This window comes from Polyergus mexicanus, unplaced genomic scaffold (genome assembly GCF_030449975.1).
Source record: "Polyergus mexicanus isolate NDT 795.1 unplaced genomic scaffold, iyPolMexi1.0 SCAF_1, whole genome shotgun sequence".
Classification (NCBI taxonomy): domain Eukaryota; kingdom Metazoa; phylum Arthropoda; class Insecta; order Hymenoptera; family Formicidae; genus Polyergus; species Polyergus mexicanus.
Genome location: NW_027223321.1, coordinates 11,780,212 through 11,803,634, shown reverse-complemented (window position 1 = coordinate 11,803,634; position 23,423 = coordinate 11,780,212). Strand labels below are relative to the sequence as shown.

The 23,423-nt window shown below is 41.9% G+C and overlaps 1 protein-coding gene across 2 annotated transcripts; it reads left to right on the top strand.

The window, feature by feature from the left end:
• The first annotated feature begins 863 nt into the window (after positions 1–863).
• Hr39 (nuclear hormone receptor FTZ-F1 beta) lies at positions 864–21,646 on the top strand. Of its 2 annotated transcripts, none has more exons than XM_070299713.1 (7): positions 864–1,522; positions 16,046–16,568; positions 16,737–17,155; positions 17,494–17,838; positions 17,931–19,559; positions 19,773–20,065; positions 20,205–21,646. In XM_070299713.1, the coding sequence occupies exons 2-6, from the start codon at positions 16,220–16,222 to the stop codon at positions 20,037–20,039; spliced, it is 3,009 nt and encodes a 1,002-aa protein (XP_070155814.1). In that variant the 5' UTR covers positions 864–1,522; positions 16,046–16,219; the 3' UTR covers positions 20,040–20,065; positions 20,205–21,646. The 2 variants fall into 2 exon arrangements, with proteins under 2 accessions (XP_070155814.1, XP_070155818.1); XM_070299717.1 differs by lacking the exon at positions 864–1,522 and adding an exon at positions 14,180–14,341.
• Positions 21,647–23,423: the final 1,777 nt, after the last annotated feature.

The window sequence follows — 23,423 nt, the reverse complement described above, 5'->3', positions numbered from 1 at the left end:
TGTGACAGGGGAGGGTCTGCTAACGATGGATACACGCTCGATCGAAATCCGAATCTATAATCTGTATCGACTTTTTATCACCTCAGGCCTTTCTCGATAAAGCAGCGGACTCGAGACAATCGAAATACGGACGTCGATTAATTGCGATTAACGGAATCTTCCGTCTTCGAACATCCGAGATGTACAAAGTACGTTAAATAAGCGAGGTATCATACGCGAAACATACCGTAGTCCGCAATATAGACGTTGAATGTTCGATGCGAAACAAGAGTTACAGTATTTTTCATCCGTGGATTATCATTCGTCGTAATCGCGATTCGATACGAGCGATATTGGAGTTTATCAAGAACGTGAGACGCGTTATCGCGCGCAAACTTTTTATTTTTAAGCGCGACCGCTATTAATCGGGGATACGTAACCCGACACATTCCTGGGCAGGGGCTCCGCAACCACCCAGCCTCCATGTCGGCCGGCGAACGGCAAAGGCGACGCGTCGCGTCTCGCGTCTCGTCGGAGCGATCTGCGGAGGTGCCGGCATCAAGCGACGGTGTACTGTACCAACGGCTACGCGGCGTACGGTCGCCGTATAGTGGAGAAAGAGAGAGAGAGAGAGAGAGAGAGAGAGAGAGAGAAGGAAAGCGAGCGTATTCATGAAAGAGCGAGGAGAAAGACGGAGAAAGACAGAGAAAGAAAGAGAGAAGCAGGTACGAGGGCCCGACACACAAAACACACGCACACCACACACACGCACACGCACACCACACACACGCACACACACACACACAAGCGCGCGCGCGAAAAGCTCGTTCGGTGAGAGCGAGACAAAAGGAGAGAGCGGAGAGGGGAGAGAAGAAGCGAGAGAGAGAGAGAGAGAAAGAGAGAGAGAGAGAGAGAGAGAGTGGAGGGCGAACTCGTGGTGTGCGGAGGTGCCACCAGTCAGAGTAGCAGCGGAGACGGAGAGTCGGAGGTGGCCCGTGCCTGTGGCTACCCGTGAGCGCCCGTGGCTCATTGTAACCCGCCGCCCCGCTGTTGTAACGTGACGCGAAAGTGCGTGTGGCTGTTGCGCGTCCCGGGTTCGTTCGCCCGCCGCTCGTTATTACCTCTCTCGGTATCCGAGACCCGGCCGACACGGTGCGTCGTCCACCGGGAGCAGCAGCGCGAGGTGCTCTGCCACCGTCTCCTTTTCTCACTCTTTCTCTCTCTCTCTTTCTCTGTCTCTTTCTTTTTCTTACTCGCTATCTCCTTCTCCGTCGTACACGCGAGTGTGATCGGTATGTATAGTGCGATCAGTGCGACGTGATACGTTCTCGCTCGCGGATCGCCCTACGCTGTACTCGCGCGATACAATAGGTGCCTCGGTGCCGTCATCGTGAAAGAAGACTGTCAGCAGTGCCTTATATTACTTCCTCCACACGAGTTGGACTTGTATTATACGACACATTCGCCGTCACCGTCATCGGTCGAGAGATCCCGAGCGGAGAGAGAGAGAGAGAGAGAGCGCCGCGGCGCGCTCGAGGACGAGGTAAGAGATCGTCTGTGTGTCCGGAAAGAGCGGGCGGTAACATGCATTAAAAGTCCGTTCGCCGTGCAAGTCCGAGAGTACGGGAGGTTATGTTTCTCGTTGACCCCTCGACTCTCCTCCTCGTTCCTCCTCTGCTCCCCCTACCCTCTCGCGGTCGTCTTCTCCTGTTCTCCCCCCTCCCCCCTCCCACTCCCTCCATCTGTCCGTCTCTCGGCGTCCTTCTCGCTCTCTTCCCTTCTCCTCCCTCCTCGCGCGTACTTTTATTCCCCCCCCCCTCCTCTCTCTTTCTCTTCTTTTGCGTTCTTTTTCGCGTAGACGTCGTCGTCGAGGCAAATCGCGATGCAAGGTTTCGAGATCCGTGCCTTCGTGGAGTACGATACCGAAACGCACACCTGGCAACGATTTTCATCCGTCTGCTCCGAGACATTTACGTTCTTTCCTTTCTCATTCTCTCTTTCTCTCCTCTTTTCTCTCCGCATGCGTCTCTCTCCCTTCCACGCGCGAGAGTTTCGTTACGCGGAGGAGACGCGTACGTACCTAACTCGTGTCTAACGTGTGTCTCGCGTGTTTTGCGCGTCTCTCGCGACGGTCAGTTTCATAAGTTGTCTCGATACGGGTTTCACGAACTGTCAGCTGTCAGCCGCCACCACGGTCCGTGCCACCTGTCCGAAACTCGACGCACGCGCCTGCATGCACGCCGTCTCTTTCTACTTGTTCTCTCTCTCTCTCTCTCTCATTCTTTCTTCCTCGCTTCTTCGTATTACACGCTTCTCCCTTCCCCGTTTCTCGTTCGGCTCTCGGGCGTTAAACCGCAGCAACGACTTTACGAGCAGTTCTTCGCCGAAGTTCTCGGCCGAACGCGTGCGATTTCCATTCGAGAGACGCGAATAGAGCAAATCCGACAAACCATCAGCCCATCATCGGGAGCGCGCTTGCTCCCGAATAGGAAAAAGGCTTGTTGATATTTCGGCGCGCAGGCCTTCTGACAGCGCGACCGGCCTTGAGCCCCCCCTTTCCTCTCCGCCGCGTGTCTCCCCTGCCCTTCTCCCCGCGCTTCTCCTCCATCGCTCGTATCCATTCCTACTACAAGCGCACTGCGCGATACTCTATGCACCAGTGACGCTCAACACGCATGACGTTTCTGTTTCATTAAGCTCTCTCGGAGCTCTCCTACCGATGATTTTAGTTGATTTAATGTATTAGTTACTTTTTTTCCTACAGTTATATGCGAGTTACACTATTTTTTTTTTATCAATTTATGCGCTAACTAATCGTATAGATGCCAAATTTTGTAGATTCTATAGGCGTACATAGACACACATTGTCATTTATGTATCGTATAACAAAATAAGTACCTACAATGCATGAAATGATATACGAGGATGTACTGCAGAGAATTGGAACATCCTGTATAAGGATAACTTAATAATGAACAACAAGCATGTGTTTGAACTTGAGTAAAAATCATCGTTTTAGCGATGCGCTTTGATTATCGAACCGCGATCGTGTAAATAAAATTTTAATTCTGTATACGAGCGGAATCGGTGCTTCGAAAAATTGAAGGTGTTTTAACTGCCGATCTGATTAATTTTTCACACATTATATTAAGTCACACGCATTTCCCTATCATCTCTCCGCTACGAAAAAAAATTGCTTCCAGATTGACGCGAGAAAATCCGTCAGTCGCAATTTGCATTTATATTGGAAAATGTTCAGCGTATAAAGCTTTAATTATTATATAAAGATAACACGAACGTTTACGATCCGTCAGAGAGAGATTTATGGATTAAGAGGAAGACCTCGACGATGAGGCAACCACTGCTGCTCCTTACAAACCGTGAGAGTCCCGCTCTTTTACCTCTCTTTCTCCCCAGAGATCCCGATCCCGATCTCGTCTCATCGCGACGCGTCTCGTTCGAGGCGCTCGAGCTCGGGGGCCCTGGGCCCTCTCCTTTCTCTCGCAGCGCGCGCGCGCGCGAACGCAGAATCACCGTCGAATCGGCCGAGCGGGCGTTTCTCAAGGTAGGAGAGTAAGTGACCGAGAGCGCGGCTCTCGGAGGCGATTAAAGGAGCCGCGAAAGGAAGGAGGGAACTGGTGAGATGAAGCGCGGGACGAAGGCGAGGAAATGGCTCGTCGGAGACGGAGAGAGAACGACACTCGGGGACGAACTGGGCTGGGAACGCTGACGGGCGTTAGCCTGTAGCGGTACATATATACGCGAACGCGGTGTGTATAGAGAACGATCGCGACAATGGTATCGGTAACTGCGGGTCTCGCGGGGTCCCGCGACTAAGACCCGGGACGACCCGCCTCGACCCGACCCGACACGCTGTCCTCTCCGCCGGATTTCATCTCGGATGAGGCCCCGAGATCGAGCGCTCCACCTTGACGCGGCTCCACCTACGAGCGATAGGGATACTCCGGCGTACTCGCGCCTTTCGCTTCGCCGTATCCTGGTATACAGGGTGTTCTAGAATTATTCGATCGCCGCGATCGCGGATAATCGAACGCACCTAAAACGTCACATGGTAGGAACTTCTTTGAGAGTCGAGAGTCTCTCTTTCCGCGATATTGTCCCTGAAATATCTTTCGATTGAAAAATTTATTGAAATGATAATTATATATGTGATAGATATCATCGAATTGTAACATCGATGTTTAATTGATTCGAATCGTCAAAATTTCTTTCTCTCCGATTCCGTTTATTCACGACGGTGTTTAAGTTCGACCCTTGTCAAGCGGTTCTCGTTAAAAAGCCCGATGGGATGACTCGCTCTAACGTCCTTCGGCGGCAAAAAAGAACACATCGTCGATTAGATTAAGCGTTGCAACGTGCGTTTCTCGCGTCTACGCGCGTGTATGTATAAAATGTCGGATTTGCGCCGCGGTATTTCGACGGCGCGAGTGCGAAGCGGCGAAAGTGCGCGCGTTGCACCCTCCCGCGTTTGACCGCTGCTTTTTTTTTCTTCTTCCTCGTACCCGTCGGAATGATACGAAAGGTCACGGAACGCTTAGAAGAACTTTCTCCGCGTTTGGTAGTCGTTAGAGACACACTCGCGTGCCAAGCAATACTATATTTACCTCGCCGCGTGCGCAACGCGTTCTCTCCTTTTCCGAACTACGATTTACGTGAGGAATCGATTCGATCCCGACGAAATATTTCGCGAAATATGATTTCTCGCGACGTATAGAGAAACAGAGAGGGCACTTTTTAAAGATCTTCATTTAAATTTTGGGAAAATAAATTTCTTGAAAAATCCAAGATTAATCTTCCTCAGCCGAAAATAACAAAGATGTCTAATATTGAAATTGCTAAGTGTGCGGTGGATTAAGATCCAAAAGTGAAGTTATAAAGCTTCCTTTTTTAATTAATTTCCTATTTACTAATGGAAAGTTAATTCGTATCTTTTTGATCAAGATACAAAAAAAATGAGGAATTATAACATACTTTGACGTTTTTTTTTTTTTTTTTTTTTTTTTTAATAACTTATAATTTGAAAAGGAGACTTACTTTTATGGCGTATGAAATACCTTCTATATAATTCATCGTATACGCGGAGAATGACGTAAATATTGATTCATTTCAGTATTGGCAATTAAGTTGCGATTATTAACCAATACAATCTCACAATATTACATTTTATTCTGCTAAAAATAAAGTACCTGGATATTACGTAGTAGTATATAAGACTAAAGACTTACATAAGGAATAACATCACTCGTTACAGCTGACGTAAAAAGAAATCGGGAATACTCTCGCATAGCTGCACGCCCGGGTTCCTGCAACGAAAAGTCACCTGTGTGTTAACTTAATAAATTAGTTGTTTGGAAAAAACATCATTGGTACAATGATATAAAATGCACATTATTTAATGCTGTATTATTTAGAAAATATTAATTAGAAATGCATCCAATATATAATTATAATATGATTTATATAATTAAATATTATAATATTTCAATATATTACATTATAATATAATTACATACCTATCATATGTATATTATTTTTAATATGTAAAACATTTCAAACACACTTTACTCGTTAATATCACAAGTCTGGTTGCAACAAAGTTGCGACAAATAACGATAAAGTTAGTCTCTTTCTAAAGCGTTTTCCGCCCTAAATATGTAGAAAGACAGAAAGGTTAATCGGTTAACCTCAGATAATGTTAATTTACAGTCGGTGCAAAAGTTGCTCCAATATCTGTGGGAATAATACTTTAATAATTCATAACCGCCTTCCGTTGACCCCCAGGGAGGTCACGTGGGGAGGGGAGAGGAGACGTCTACGACGCGGTATCGTATCGTATTCTAATATATTCATCCCTTTATTCGCGTGCGATGACGTGCGAGCAAAAGTTTATGGTAGCGATGGCGACGAGTTTATCCGTACATGAGCCATGTCTCTCCGGGTAATCGCTACTCCAGATTGCGCAAGCACCTTGAGCACGATTCTTATCGTGTCGGACTGCAGTGTGTACACTGCACGCGTGTGTACGTACGTGAACGCATTTATACGCCCGTCACGTATCCGTGGCCGGCGTGCAACCAGCGTGCCGGACACGTACACATATAAACATCAGAATCCTTATACGCTCGATAAATCTACACGACACGGAGACAGTCTACAGACGTTTCTGTATGTGTTCTGTGTATCTGTATACGAAGAGAGAAAAAAAAAATACCGTGAATGTGCGATAGAAAGGGCGATGAGGGGGCGAAGAGGGACAAAGTATACACTGTGGAAATTTCTTGGATCCTTGAAACAACGCGGATAGGCCTAGCGACTTATATGAATATTGATGAATCTTTCTCGAACCGCGCCCCTCGATCGCTCGTTTCTGTCCGCGGGAACGATCGTGTTTCCTTCGGTCTGTTTAGCTCGATATTTTTCGACAAACGTCAACATCAGCTGATTATTCTCCGCGTTGTCTCTTTTTCTAACAACCTAACCAGTATTTTAATCGGACTATGCGAACAATTTAGCCACCTTATATTAAGAGTAGTAGAGTAGTTTGAGTAAATTATATATTCGAAAGTTACGCACACATTGGTCTTTTGCGTGTACATGATCCATTTTAATTCCCTGATGCAATCCAATTAATATCGCGCAATGCTACATAAAGACGATTTATTAAATTTATTCCGAATTGTGCGAAAAAAAGGTATATAAAAGAATCGAATTACACACAAAACGTCTCTATGAAATATTCCGATAGTTTATTTCAACATTCTGACGTGAGAAAACTGTGCTAAACGGTCGCGCGCGTTTACCTCTGGTCTCGAATATATTTTCTTGTAATCGGCTCCGCGGTTTTACGTTTTAATGAATTCACGCTTCAACGCGAGCGACCTTATTCCCTCCGCGACGTGTGTCCGAGGGAGGTAATATTAGACGAATGACGCGAGACAATCCGCTTCTATATCGCGGCCGTAAAGCGTGGGTCTTCCCACGCGAAAATGCTTTGAAACAAGACTCTCGTCCGGAATCACCTTAGCGGATCGTATACGATCGACACGTATGTACGTAGGTTCTTCTGAACGCGCGTTCCTCTCTTGTGCTTCAAAGGTCGACGATTACAAAACGCGGCGGCGAAACGAGACGGTTGGATAAATGTACGTCGATGGAGAATATCGCGACACGGCGCGAAAGACGAGGCGGTGTGTGGAATTTTTCTTTTACCTCCGTCTGCCGTTCGCGCGCGCGTACGCGGGAAAAAGGGAGAGAAATTGTATCTCCCCCCCCCTCTTTCCACTCCTGCCGGAGTCGCATTGCTGGATACCGGTTTTGGAATTGCATTGCTTCGATCTAGGAACGCGTGATCAATTCCTTGCAATCGCTTGCATTACCGTATTTTCGAATTGAATGTACCCTACGTCGCATTAGTGGAGAATTAATTACGCCGTATGCTAGGAATCAGCCAGGGCATTAAGATATTGCCAAATCAAGAATGTTGAATCGCTATCGAGTATTTCTAGGCGAAAGATTATTTTTAAGAGATGTCCTCTTCAACTTTATCAATCGACTGCAATGCTTTTTATTCTGCATTTTTTTTTTTTTAAGTATCTAAATAAATTATATTTAATAATAATATTTTAGTAATAAAAGATATTCACAAAAGTTCTATTGTGAATTGTAAACTATAAATTAAAATTTATATAAAAAATATTCTCTTTGCTGCGTTAATTTCTCGTGATGATAGTTTGTCGAATATTAATAAATGAGAAAAATTTGTTACCTCTCTTGATTAACAATTCTTCCTAAGCTATTGCATTACATGTACGCTCCAATTGTTGTGCGATCTGCCCGTTTTGCCGTTGCATGACATTCTTTTGGTAACGGAGACTGGAATATCGCCAAGAATCTAATGCGAAACGATGTGACAATTTGATCTGAGCGTATCTATATCTTAATCACAACCGCATGCAAATAATTTCTATTCTTAGATATGGGAATTAATTCCAAGAATCTTATCAATGTCCATTAATCTGAGTTATTGGTAATTTTAACCGTTATATCAATTGTCATTCATAGTTCTGTCCGATGCTATCTTTTTTTTTTTTTTTTTTATTGAAAATAAATTTAATGTCGCATTTATTTTACATTAGCGTTGCATGGATATTTATGATTTTAGTATATTAATTTCATAATCTTATATGAATTGGATTGAGTTATATCATACAGCTGAAAAGATGTGAACTTTTACGTTTTGAATATGATTCAATTATTGAATAAATAGATCACGGGTGAAATTTAATTTTTTGTGCTAATAAAACGTTATTAAAAAATAATATTATTTTAAAAAAAAAAACACGGAAAAATCCTGGAATTGCTTATGAAAAATTATTATCGTCGAATCAGTTTTATTCAGAAATATTTCATTTCTTATGTGTATCATTCAAAGTATTGTATTAATCGGTATCAGTCGTATTTTAAAGTATTCGTATATCATTTATATGTACTTTGCTCGCAGCGTATCTTTGGAAATCGTAGAGTTGAGCTTAACTTTTTGTTTCTCGAGCACTTTTCCGTTAATTATTCAATCTAAGCGCGTGTGTCTCGCGAATCGCTTTACGCAAAGGGATACCTATTTGTCCCGTAGACTTTCGTCAAATACCCGGATGCCTGGCTATCGATTACCACCGGTTCCAGCGAACGTGCGCTGATCGATGTCGCTGCTGGACCGCGTCGCGGCGAAAAGGAAACGCACGCATACGGGCGGTAGCCGCGCGACTGTGAACCGGTTTTCGCGGTGGTAAAAAAAGAAAGAACGCCCCTCCGCCGGCAATAATAATTTTAATCGACACCCAGACCAAGACCCCGCGCTGACTGGTCGGGGTTGGCTCCGGCAGTCCCTCTCACGTACGTGCTTTCGCGCGTGCATTCGCGAGATGTCGAAGATATGCGCTTGTGCGAAGACCGATCGAGCTCTGTTTGACAAGGTACACACACACACGTATATATATATATATATATATATATATATATATATATATATATATATATACACACGCACACACACACTCTATTCCGGGTGAAAGGAAAACGCGCGCGCCTATACTACCTTCGGCTCGGAGACAGAAGGAGAAGAATTCCGCGGGCTGGTGGGACAAGGATAGCCGCGGGGGACACGAGGAGTTTTCGCGGAATACCGCTATGGTTCGAGCACATAAATGATGAAGCGAACGCTAAATAGCGATCTAACAATGATTCGAAGCGACTAGTGTGGGTCTTCCGGGTCTTGGTGATGTACAATCGCGAAGAAAATCAAGTCAGATCGTCATCATCTTCGCTCGCGGGATGATATTGTCAAAATTGTGTCCTAAATGTCCAGGGCTCTTTTCGCGTTTGAAATGATGTCGTCAAGATTAAGAAAATTCAAATGTATCTTGTGAGATGAATTGTATCATTTATAAAGGAAATTTTCATGTCAATCTAATTAAGAATCACAATATATCGTATCTGAAGTAGAAATATTAAACAAAAATGTTTATTCAATTATTTAAAAGAAAAAAAGAAAATGATATCTTAAAAGCATACGAAAAGGTACGAATTTATATATTTTGCTATGATAAAATATAAAATATATGCGGAAAATGCATACGAGTAGACGTCGACTATCGTCTTAAGGCTCCGAGAAATAGAGCGGCGGGAACGCTATGCAAGTTATAAGGAAAACCATTCCAGTTCGAGATACCGTTTTATTTCAATGCGCAACGCACTCGTGCCGGATTCGCACGATCGGCTGTCTCTCGCATTTAAATAAGAAATTAATTAGTGGAAATTGTATTTGTTCGATCGACGTAATGGATGGAAACGCTATCGAAAAATGTATCTCTTATGGGGACAGAAAATGTATCTGTTAATAAACTTAACATTCTTAATTTCTCTCTCTCTCTCTCTCTCTCTTATCTTGTTAATGGAATATGTCCGCTACTCCTTTATATTTGAAAAATATTTTTACGATTAACATATATAATATGAGATTTATAATATTAATATATTTGAAATAATTTGCATAAACGAAAATTTCTCTCTATTTATACAATTTTCATATCGATCATTGCAAATGTACCTTTTTAAAACGACTACCGTTAATAAAATATGTATTGCATATACGTCGCGATGTTGTGTTATGGTACAATACACATATGATGACAGTGAAATATGGTTGACGCCCACTTTCATAATACTAAAACCTTCGAAGTTTGCGATATCACCGCTTAAATATAATAAAAGCGTGATATCATACGCTATTATTGTTTTGTCTCGTTGCATATTAAAATCTGCAGAGTATGTTGCCGTCTAGGCTTGTATAATATCAAAGGTATTTAAATCTTCTTCGTCTGATTCTTAAGATTTATGTAAATCATGTATTTACATATCTTTTTATATGTCATTTTATATATGATAAAATCACAAGACACATAGAAAAATTTTCTAGCGAAAATAGATCGTTATGTCGTTGTCATACATTACGATACAATATTCGCCGAATTTCTTTTAATCTTAGAAGGAGAGAGAGAGAGTTTAGGATTGAGAGGAAAAAAAATATCTCGAACGGGGCGTAAAATCGACCGCGTTCTACGACGAATCGCAAAAATTGCTCGATAGTCCGAGGAGTAAGAGGCGCGCCGGCAATCACGATTCCGTTCGACTGTTGCACGCGAACGTTACACTTGGCCGGCGTGTCGTTTCCTCATAGGGGACGTGGAAACGTCTGACATGTAACGCGCGCATACACGTGGAAAGACGAACGCGGCGCGTCGCGTCGCGTCGCGTCTTTCACGGTCATTCCGTGGGGCTGCCGATCGGGGGACTCCGTTCGCGCGACCCGCTTAAAATAGTGCCGGCGCACAGACTCCGTAGGTCGTCGATCCCTCTTCCGCATCACCTGCCATACCGTCGCCGTACCCTGCTGCAGCTCGTGTCAAGATACGAGGAAGCCAGAGCGGGACGCGCGCATCGCGCGCAACCACTGTCGCGTCGCGAGACGCCCGCCCTGGCTGCCGATGTCAAGAAACGGCACCGATCGAACGGTCATTGACTAAAGTCTTTGACTTGGTAAATAACCTTTTACACACGCCCGTTACCGCATAAAGGCACTCTGCGCGTCTGTGCGAGAGAACGGCGTCGTTGTAGAAAAGAATCTAACGACAGTCCGACGATACGCGATAGACGAACATCATCGGCACAGATTTAATGCATTTTTTTTAATATACTATTACTTAGAACAAAATACGCTAAAAAAAAAAAAATTAAGAAAGAGGTATTTTATTTTTAAAACATCTCTGGAGATGAATGGACTTATAGCTTTTTTCGTTATCGATTGTTGCAACTGTATTGAATTACGACTGATATGTCTTAAATTAATTTCAGACTACAAAGTCATCGTCTTTCTCTGCCTCTTCACATCGTTAAATTGTGTCTCGCGAGTAATCGTAATCATTAATTCTTATGACAATTAATTATTATCAATCAATAATTAACATTTTACGGTCAACCATTTGGCATATTCCGAAAGTCACGTTTGATCATTAGAGAGAGAGAGAGAGAGAGAGAGAGAGAGAGAGTTTGTTTTCGAAAAGCATTATATTTTTTTGTCGACGCGATATTCTTCTCGGTAGTACGGCACTTATCGTTTGATAAAGCTTGATCTCGTGTTATCGCGGTACGGAGGACGTTGCTTTGTTCGCGCGAGAGAGCCTGCTATGTCAGTCAAAACGGATATCATACGGACGAGTAAAACGAGGAGATGCCGCTGACACAACTTGCACATTTTATAATGCGCTCGCTGCGCTGATTCGTTGCAAAGTGGGGATATAAGGTGCAACGCGTAAGGGAAGAAAATCGGCTTATGAAAAATGTATACGTGGGGGAGTTGGTCAATCGGATTTTGGTAACTACATTTACGATGTGTTATCGCTCTCTACCCTGTGTCACTCATTTTTTTTATCTTCTTCATACTTTTATTAAGACGCGTATATAAGACACGTATGCGAATCACATAAGAATATCGCGTGCATATAAATTGTAATTAATCCCACATGCGCGTAAGTAATTTTTATTAAATTTATATATTTTTAAGTAGAAAAAATTTCCCACAGAAATAGTACAATTTTTCCACCACCGGGTTGGACAAACAAAAGCATATATGTTAACAGTGGCGATTACGATGTTACGTACCGCTATACGTTACATCGTCTCTCTCGCGTACTCGTCTTTCCCTATTATCCCGGTAACGAACGGTAACAAACAAGCCTAATAACGACATAGTAACGCGTAAAGGGCAGCACGAAAGACACGAAGGTGGGCCCTCTCCGCACCGCGGGCTTGGTCTACCTGTCGAAGCAGCGGCGGGCCCGGCAGCCGCTTTTTTCTCGGCTCTCTCGGCGAGCCGACGCTTCCTCCGACCGTCCTTACGCGATGTCACTGACCCGAGTCCGTATCTCGATGCACAAGAATAAGATGGAGCGGGAGAAAGAGATGCCCGAGTAGAAGGAGAGGAAGAAGGAGGAGGAGGAGGAGGAGGTGGCACGAGATTCCATCGTCGTAGTCATCGTTTGTCGTCACCCACGGCTAACCGCCGCCGCTGTCGCCTGGTCGCCTAGCCGACTATACGATCGCGACGACGACGACGACGACGAGGGTTCCGATTCTCGGTGAGGAACGCAATAGCGTTACACCGGTACGACGCAACGATATAGCGCGGGGCCGCCCGACTCGCCTCGGCGCGACCGCGACGATCCCCGGAGTAGGGAGAGAAGACCTTGAGCCGCGTCACGTGACCCCGAAGGTGCATAAGAGCCGGGTAGGGCGGTCGCGGAGGGCCTTGAACTTACCGCCGACGTTGTCGAAGCCGGCGTCGTAACTATCGCGCGCGCTACGCTCGCCTTCTCCAGTAGAGAGACTACTATATGTATACTCGGGGAAGAGAGACGCACGCGCACACATACATACATATATATATACATATACATACACACCAATCACGTCACGCGTTGCGCGACACCACGCGTGTGCGTGGTATACATATATGCGTGTATATGGAGAGTGTCGCGATCACAATCGTTTCTTTTCGTATGTTCCGTACCGTAAGAGAAAGGATGAAATAGTAACAAGGAGAGGAGAGATTTTCTCTTCAAGATTGTCTACTTTCTGGAAAAGATTTGGAAAATCTGGATTTCTTCTGTATCTGGAAAAATCAGGGAATTTTCATGGAATTTTATTGGGACTCGAGAAATTTTCAAAAAAATTCTCTACCTCATAATTTTGTTGTTATATTATAATCCGATATAATAGATAAGCCAAGTTGTGAATTATGTGTTTAAAATGTATTATAAATATATATCTATCCCTGTTTATATATTAAATATGTCTTAACACAAAATATTAAATTGCAGTAAATATATTCTTTATGGTAATTTTTAAATAAAAACATGAAAAGTTGTTAATGCAAGTGAAAAATGTTTATCTTACGAAAGCTATGGAATATTTTTTAATACACTTGCAAATCTATCGCTTGAAACTTAAGTAGTTCTATTTATTTTTCCTTCATACGAACGAAAAACACATGACATAAAACGCGTACAGTGAAAAAAAATTTATTTGAGAAAAATAGAAAGAAAAAAATCTTTCAAATATTCTCCCTTTATCTGGAATTTTTAACAAAAATACCTGGAGGTTCAGGGGAATTTTCAGGAAATTTTTTTTTACGAGACCTCAGTAAAGACCCTATCTCTGTATGTGTATTAGAGTGCGCTCGCAATCTCCCTCCGATTGTGTACGCCCGTTTCCGAAAACGTAGACCGACTCTGTGCGTACGCCCGGTATGCGACCTGCCTGCACTCATGCCCGCGAGGGGCTACCTACCTAGGTGTACACACACACGCGCGCGCGCGCGCGCGCCTTGCGCACGGTGGAGCAGCGAGGCGCGGGTGCTACAGGACGACATCCCGAGCGCGACGAGGAGATCGTAACACCGGTCCCCGATATGCTCGACCGCCGTCGCTCCGCTCGGCCTCGCCCGACCTCCTCGTCTCTCCGCCTCGTAACTAACGTTGTTAACGCTACTCCCATACGCGGCGAATGTTTCGCGTTCTCGAAACTTTGCGATAACTAGTCCAACATGAGAGATTCGCACGGATCTCCGACGAGAATACGGTTACCGCGTTTGTAGTCGTCGACGTTCTCGCATGCGAGCAAGACGGTGGTAGCTCGTGGTCTCGTATAAAATTATAAAACGACGCGCTCTTTACGATATCCCTTTAACGCTTATCATATCTTTTGTGCGACGGAGACGAAAGGGGATTATGTAAGAATAATCTTGAGAGATTGAAAGAAAAATAATGTACATTGCGCGCGTGAAGGAAAATCTTGAAGATGATGCGTCATTCTTAAAGTATTCGCATTTTTACACAAAAGGATGCAAGTGATTTTATTATTCTTCAGAGCTAGTGTGTCTTTTATATATAATGCATGAATTGAGTTCAACAGCTTTTTTTTTTTTCCCCCTTTAATTTTAGACATTTTTAATAGATCTAGAGTTCAAAATTTTGGCAAGATATTATAAACATTACAAATTCGTAATCTTTTTGATAATAAAAGAAGAATAAATTCGTAATAATTCGTAATAAAAGAAGAATTTTGACAAGCCAGAACAGAAAATAATCTTTAATCAAATATTGGAAGAAAAAACGACTTCTCCGATTTATCAGGTTCTTGTTATATTAATAATCAGTAGATACAGTAGAAAGCAAAGTCGCGCAATAGTGAGAACTGAATTATATCTTTCGAGGACGCAGCCATTTTCTCGCTAGGTGTTAATCGTTAAACACGCGCGGTTCTCCGTACGCCGTATACATGAATCGTAAAATATTTTAATTATCCGCGAGGTTTACGCTTCAGAGCGTACTAGATGAATGATTTTGCAATACACTCGTAGAGAGCTCGAGAATGGACCGATGGAGCGAACTTGATTGATCTAAAAATAATGATTCCTATTTGAACAATTATGTTTCGCTCATGTGCAATGTCGATTTTTTTATTTCTTTTATTATTATTATTATTTTTTTTTTAATGACACGAGTCGCTTTTTTCGCATGATACAACCGTCTGTCGTGCGATCGATCCCTAGCGTCCGTCCCGCACGCGCTTCGCACCGTGTGCGGGCGTGAGTGAACGCGTGCGTTTCCGCGCGAAGGTCGTTCGGCGGTTCTGCGGGACCGGAAGTGGGCCGGCCTTGCGGCACGGCCATCGACGTAACCTTGCGAAAGAGAGAGAGGGAGAGAGAGAGAGACTGTGTGTCAGGGCTCGCGAGATGGCTTCTAATCGCGCGGCTAGATTTTCGGCGAATGATTTCGTGCGAGAGAACATATACCGTTAGTCATTCTCTTTAACCGAGGGAGCCGAAATAGCGTGCTACTTTCTAGCAAAACCGCATATTGCGTAAACTGTGGTTTAGAAAGTACATTCTGCGGATTTTATAATTAGATTTTGAAAATTGAATTTTTCCTATAATATTTTTCAATTATCGTCAATTTTTACAATTTAAATAAGGATGGATTTTTTTTTTTTTTTTTAAACGGGCAATCGTCCTAGATCACGATCAAACATCACATGAGATTAATAAAATGATTAATTTCATAACCAAGTAATCGCGTTAAAATAATATAGGGCGCAAAATATAACAGTCTTATTAATTTTACTTATAGAGCGAATTTTTGATTCGATACACTAAATGCGTTTTCAATTAATTCTCTATATCATTTTCAATATATCAATTGAATATAGGAAATTAATTGAGTGCGCACTAAGTGTATTTAACCAAAATTTCCTATTGATATTTTCTTGCAGCGAGTTACCCGTAAAATTATTTATTTATACCCAATATATATATATATATATATATATATATATATATATATATATATATGTGTGTGTGTGTGTGTGTGTGTGTGTGTAAAAGAGAGAGAGATATTATATATAAAACATTTTTTTTTTTTTTTTTTTTTTTCAGATACACAAGGGACAATCGACACAGCATTGCGCGCATCTGACTCGTACGTAGCTCGCGATAATTCATAGACGCGACAATAAGAGGTTCCGCAGTAAGGATGCTGGACGCTTTCGCGGAGATCGAGAGGCCGCGAGTCGTATCAGGAGCTGCTTGCAGCAGCGTAATCAGCTGAGAATGTCGGAGCAAAACGGGCCCAGCGAGGGCCCAGGACCAGGACCCGGTTCGGATTCAGGCTGGTGGCCCACCCAGACCTGGAAATCATCGTCGTCATCGTCATCGGCGACGACGGCGGCGACCTCATCGTCAGCATCCACTTCAGTGGCAGGTTGCGCGTCTATTTCGGTTTCCTGCGCTACGTCCAGCTCGTCACCGACGAGCTCCTCCACCTCGACCAACACGTCCGCGACCTGTTGCCCCCTGTCTTGCATCGGGGTATCGATGAGCCCGAGCCGTTCCACGGAGACGGGGAAAAACGTGTCCGTCACCACTATTAACGTACCGCCCAATCAAGAGATGCACGATGGTAATTACTTCGATTCTCTAAAGAATTTCTTTAATTCGATCGTTCGGGGATATGAAATAGACCTTCTTAAAAACAGTGCCAAATTTCTAATTTGTTATGTAAAATTTTTGGCACAGTATAACGAGAAAGTAATATTCGCGAATTTTAATAGCAATAATATGATTTTAGGTAAAGGAGTGTGTAAATATCTCGGGGGACAGAACGGCGTGACGGTGTCGGTGGTATCGACCTCGGTGCTGGGATGCGGAAATGCCGTCCCGACAAGCGGAATCTGCACGAATACGGGGCCGCATACTATCGGCATCGGAATCGGCGGTATCCTCGCCGCGAACGCGGCCGACATCGATGATCCCGAGGACAGCGACGGCGAGATCAGCAAGATTGACTTTAGAGGCGTCAATCTACGCTCGAAGAAGAAACGCGACGTATCGGGTAACCAGAACGGTGACAAGATCGGCGATGGGGATGCAAATGGCAACGGCGCGGGATGCTGTGACGATAATTCGCAACAGCAGCCCGAGAGACCAATGTCGTGGGAGGGAGAATTATCGGACCAAGAAATGTCTTCCAATACAATTACTAATCAGGTTGGATTTATCGTATGTGATATTCTGAAGTCGCCGACAAAAAAAATCTCACGGACACATTTGGCAAACGTTTGCCAAAATTTCTACAGAAAAAATAGAATTATTTCCTCGTGAAGACAATGAAGTCATTGTTTGACAATCAATCGTACAACAAAGACATACCTAACGCATACTAAAATAATTTTTATTTTACGATATATATGAAATTATTAATATAAGATTAATTTCTGAATATAGAGGTGAATATTTTAACCTTAATTATAGAAGATGAAATTATTTAAGATATATAAAATAAAGATACACAAATTCTAATAATGCGATTAATTATTGATTATTAGGACCATAACGAGGAAACGTCCATGGAGGGAGTTCAGGTGTGCGGTGCGAGTCCTGGACCCATGGAACAGAAATTTCCGATTAAGTCAGAACCGGATTTTCGATCCAGCCCGGCTTTCACAATAGGATCCTTTCACGACGCCGGACTACCCATTACTCATAATCAACAACTGCAACAGCAGCAACAGCAACAACGCGGTATCGAAAATCTCGAGCAGACCCAACAAAGCGACCTACCGCTTCTCGTGGGCAAGCTTCTCGGCGGATATAACAATTCTACGCCTAATCACAGCCCTATTCTCAATCCGCGACATCATCTAACCAAGCACAGTCATACTAGATCGCAGGTTAGCTAACCATAGACGACATAGAATCGTATTAACATCAATCTATCGCACCGTAGTGTTTTATTATATATAATATTTTCGAACTCTTGTAGGTGCCGTCACCAGATTCCGCCATTCATTCCGCATACAGCGTCTTCAGCTCACCGACGCAAAGCCCTCATGCAGCACGGCACTCCGCCTTAGCGGGCAGTCCGATACCGTCCTCATCGTTATCCCTCTCTCGGCACAGCTTCAACAATTCGACCTCCTCACTATCCCTGTCGCTGTCGCATTCGCTTTCGAGGAACAATTCGGACGCTTCCAGTAGCTGTTACAGTTACGGTTCACTTAGCCCGCCTACGCATTCACCCGTCCAACAATCGAGACATCCGCATTCGCACTCGCAACATCACCAACATCAAGTGGCGCAAGGTAGTCCGTTGCATCTTCCGACAGCCTCGTCTGCTGTCGCCGCGCATCATTATTCATCCTCTTCCGTGCCAGGGTCGGAATTGTCGCCGGACGGCCATCCGGTCGCGGAGGATCAGGAAGACTGTAGAATACCGTCGGCGCCGTCGGGTATTTCCACCAGACAGCAATTGATAAACAGTCCCTGTCCGATTTGCGGTGACAAGATAAGCGGATTTCATTACGGTATCTTCTCGTGCGAGTCGTGCAAGGGATTCTTCAAGCGCACCGTCCAGAATCGCAAGAACTATGTGTGCCTTAGAGGCGCAGGCTGTCCGGTCACCGTGGCCACAAGGAAAAAATGTCCGGCCTGTCGCTTCGACAAGTGCCTCAACATGGGTATGAAGCTTGAGGCGATCAGGGAGGATCGTACCAGAGGCGGTAGAAGCACGTATCAGTGCACCTATACCCTACCGGCGAATCTTGTCGGCAGTCCCGCCGGCGGTATGGGCGGCAGCGAAAAACTGACGGCGGCGGGCAATTGCAGTCCGGCACCGGTTGGAAGCGAGCATCATTATTCAGTCAGATATCATTCGAATCATTCTCACAAGATGCAAGTGCCGCAACTCTTGCAAGACATTATGGACGTGGAGCATCTCTGGCATTATAACGACAATGATCGAGTAAGCGGGGGAATATCCGGGAATGCGAGAAGCATGTCTGTTAGCGGTGACAGCAATATGCTGCTCGGTGGATTCGGAGGTGGCGCATCGGCACCCGGTGGAACTGCGACCGTTATCGGCGCCGGAAATAACGGAGGCGCGGTGGAATGTTCGTCGAACGATTCGAGCAACGTCGATACTAACAACAGAAGAGGAGAGTCGGGTAGCCCCACCGGCTCGACTTCCACAGGGGCGCCCGATCAACATTCCACGAACGGCAATACCGTAAATAATAGCAATTCTCAAATCGCCAGTAATTCCAATAATGGCAATCCGACGCAACATCCGGACTTTCTCTCTAATCTGTGCAACATCGCAGACCATCGACTTTATAAGATTGTCAAATGGTGCAAGAGTCTGCCGTTATTCAAGAATATCTCGATCGATGATCAAATCTGTTTGTTGATCAACTCTTGGTGCGAGCTACTACTCTTCTCTTGCTGTTTTCGCAGCATGAACAGTCCCGGTGAGATCAGAGTGTCTCTCGGCAAGTCGATCACTCTAGAACAAGCTAGAGAGCTTGGTTTAGCGACTTGCATCGAGAGGATGCTCGCTTTTACCAACAATCTGCGAAGACTGAGAGTAGACCAATACGAATATGTTGCTATGAAGGTAATTGCCTTTGGTCTCGTTATTGAACATCCTCATTGTCAATGCATATTTAGCACTTAATACAACTGTCTATCACTCATTTCTTTATATTGGATGAAAATACAATCTAAACTACATACAGAAATCCAATCTAAACAATCCAACTGATTCTTTATTTATAACGACATTTAAAGCGATATTTTATTTTGCCTTTTATATCTTTTAAATAAATAGGTGATCGTGCTATTAACCTCCGACATAAGCGAATTAAAGGAACCTGAAAAGGTTAGAGCTTCTCAAGAAAAAGCTCTTCACGCATTGCAGCAATATACAATCGCGAAATATCCAGAAATGCCTGCCAAATTTGGTGAACTATTATTGAGAATACCAGATCTACAAAGAACGTGTCAAGCAGGAAAAGAATTGCTCAGTGCAAAGCGTGCCGAGGGAGAAGGCAGCTCCTTTAATCTTTTAATGGAATTGTTGAGAGGAGATCACTGAATGATCAGCACAGTATAAACCAAGCCGTGAGTTTAATAATAAACGAAATAAAATATGCAAGTTATGGTTACAAGATGTACATAGTTGCCTTAAATAATCACTGTATTATTAATCGCATGCATTTGCAGATATAGAATTGTATAATTAAATCTCTCTTTTTTTCAGATTCCACGCTTATAGGGTCCATAAGCTTAGGGAATCGGATATAATAGATAACCGCAAAGTGTAAGAAAGATTAGAGAAATGAAAAAACGGCAGATGTATAAGATCTATAGTGACATTAGTATTTGGTGAGGGGATTGCATTTTTCGTAATTAGGTCGCATTAATCTAATAAAGATGAGAGAGAAACTTTCTATTTTACACTGGAATGCTTCCATATAGGTCGCGCGTGTTCGTGTTCTATCGAAACAAGAATTTCGAAGCGGCCTACGGTACACTGGATATTCAGTGTACATGTAGATGCTAATGAGACTGAAAGTATAATTGACATGGAGACACGCAGAGCATTTACTTTTACAATGATAAGCGTTGTATAAATATGTGAGATGGTATCAAATGGCATTATAATGCTAAATTTTATTAGAGATGGGTGTAACCTATTCGAGCGCGAACTCTTTAGAATAGGAAACGCGAAATCTATAAACAAAGTTGACCTCTGTAATTAATGGTTATAATAGAAGACAACACCAGTATTGCGTATTGTTCTGCGCTTACTTAAGAACAGAGCATAGCCATGCCTTATATATCCCGGTTATGAAAGTGTACTTAAAAAACTCAACACATCAGTCGACCAATTATCTACTTATAGAGCAATTAATCATGGAATAATTAGTTCATATGTTTAGTGTGTGTATATGTATACATATATATACATACATATAGGGTGGGTCCAAACGTTCCAGCCAGACTTTGAGATTTTATAAGAAATTTAATTCTGAACAAAAAGTTTCCCTGATATTTGTAAAAATGTATAAAATTTCACAGGTCTCTGGACGCTAACTTTTTAAGGAAGCATTTTTCGACCCATGTTTATAGGAAACTTTCTTCAGAATTAAATTTCCTATAAAATCTCAAAGTCTGGCCGAAACGTTTGGATCTAATCTGTGTACACACACACAAACACACACACACACACACACACACACACACATCGTCCATGGAGTACATGATTCTTATCGATCACACAAAATATTTTTTTTATTCTCTTTATATATTTTAACAGCTTGCCAAAAGAAAAACAAAACTAATTGGTATAAGTATCAGAGAAATTTGCAAGAAGTGATGTCAAGCTCGAATACATATAGCTGCTATCTTTTCTGTAAATGTCTTTTATTTTTGTTTTTTTTTATTTTTTTGTTCTTTTTTTATTTAAAAAAAATTGGCTAATATTGCTTATCCGTTTTATTTGTGTAGAAAAAATTTTATTATTATTGAGAATTATCAAAGAATGAAAATAGCAAATCAGATTATACAATATATTATATATACATCTTTATATATATATATATATATATTATATTATATTATACATAAAAGAGATTATATATAAAATATAACTATAAAAAAATATTAGTTTTTATTTCTTTCAATATATTGACAAACCTTTAATAAGAATTTACCCAAATTTTATACTAGTACCAGTAAAAAAAAATGTTTATTTTTTTAGTAATTGTAAAAAACAAAATTTTGTAAAAACTAATATATTTGCCAATCATGCAAATTATTATTTTATTGTTATGAGATAATATTCTCGAATATATGATACAGGCTATCAATCAATACTGATATTTGAGAAAGAATATGATTCGAAATTTATATATACATTGTATACATATATATATATATATATATATATATATATATATATATGTATAGAGAGAGTGAGAGAGAGAGAGAGAGAGAGAGAGAGAGAGAGAGAGAGAGAGAGAAATAAAAAAGGATGGACAGTTGCCCATCAATTATTTTTTTTATTTTTATTTGTCTGTAAACTTTACTCAATTTGTATTTGCAAAATACAATGATTTTTAAATATAATTTAAGATAAGATATTGATGCTATAGCAGGAAAAAATATAATGCGTTGAGTGTAAACTATTGATTGCGAGCTATCACAATTCTTTTATTAAAAATTGACAAATGAGAACGTTTATTTTGATAGAAAAGTATTATATAAATATCGCTTGAAAAGATGCAGCTATAATCTTGCGTGCGACACAAACAAATTGATCTCTGTTGTTGGTACTTTAATGAGACTGTCTCATATATATATATCTTTATACATATTGCATATTATTCTTTTCTGTTTTTTATTACAGTTGCTTAGTCTTTTTATTTGTTGTCAATATTCTATGAAAAACTCTATGAGGAACATCCCTTAAAACACTTAAAACTACTACTGATTTGCGCAATACTTAATGTAAAGATAATTTTATATAAGAACCATCTTCCCACATCTCTTTTAATAGAAAGTGACTTATCACCTCCTCTCAATGTATATGCGCACACATATCATTCGCATAACATCACTGAACAATCTTCTTTTCAATTCATGAATTCATTGTAAACATCGTTGATAATAATTTATACATCTCATCAGAGATACATACATATATACAACACTAGCGATAATAAAACAAGAAAATATATTAGTCAGTATTTAGACGATTTGCTGAACGATATTGAATGCGAATATTGAATTGCTATTAACACAAATTACGAAAAGCAGATGCTAAGTTTAATTATATACATACTTCTAGAAACGCAACGAAAGTAATGCTGTAAATATAAAGAGAAAGAATCATATTTTGTCGTGATGAGCGTGTGTGTGTGTGTGTGTGTGTGTGTGCGCGCGCGGGTGGGATGTACGTGCAGAATGCGTGACGATAGAGGGAAGCGGGGAAAAAAAGAGATAGTGAGAGAGAATGCGAGAATGATAGTATACTTGTAACAAATATGATATACTTGTAATAAAGCATATAAAAGTTGACTTAAGCGTATAATAGTATGAAAGTAGGATTACAAGAAGATAAATATTTGCCTGTTAAAAAATAACTATTCTATGTTTATGTTTGATAAAAGCTATTTCTACATACTTTAATGAGATACTTCTGCTGTAGCTCAGTGATAATTGTCTTTATTTGTATGCGTGTATGTGTGTGTGTGCGAGCACGAGCACACGATGAAAGAATTTGCTTAACTTTTTCGTGTGCGAGAGTAATTAGCTGTAGAAACATTCTATAATAATCAACAAAATTCTCAGTCCATCTTTTCTTCAATCGTAAAAAAAAAGCAAAAAAAAACTACACAATGGAGAGTCTTCCGTTTCCGGTAATATGGTATCATCGCGCGAATAACGATGCTTGCGTTACTTATAATATTAGGAA

What these genes read in the sequence shown, in the direction of transcription:
- Hr39 (XM_070299713.1), top strand. Translation starts at nt 16,220, where the DNA reads ATGTCGGAGCAAAACGGGCCCAGCGAGGGCCCAGGACCAGGACCCGGT. An exon ending in CAATCAAGAGATGCACGATG is followed by an intron (nt 16,569 to 16,736) that starts GTAATTACTTCG and finishes ATATGATTTTAG; the next exon opens with GTAAAGGAGTGTGTAAATAT. An exon ending in ACGAATATGTTGCTATGAAG is followed by an intron (nt 19,560 to 19,772) that starts GTAATTGCCTTT and finishes TTAAATAAATAG; the next exon opens with GTGATCGTGCTATTAACCTC.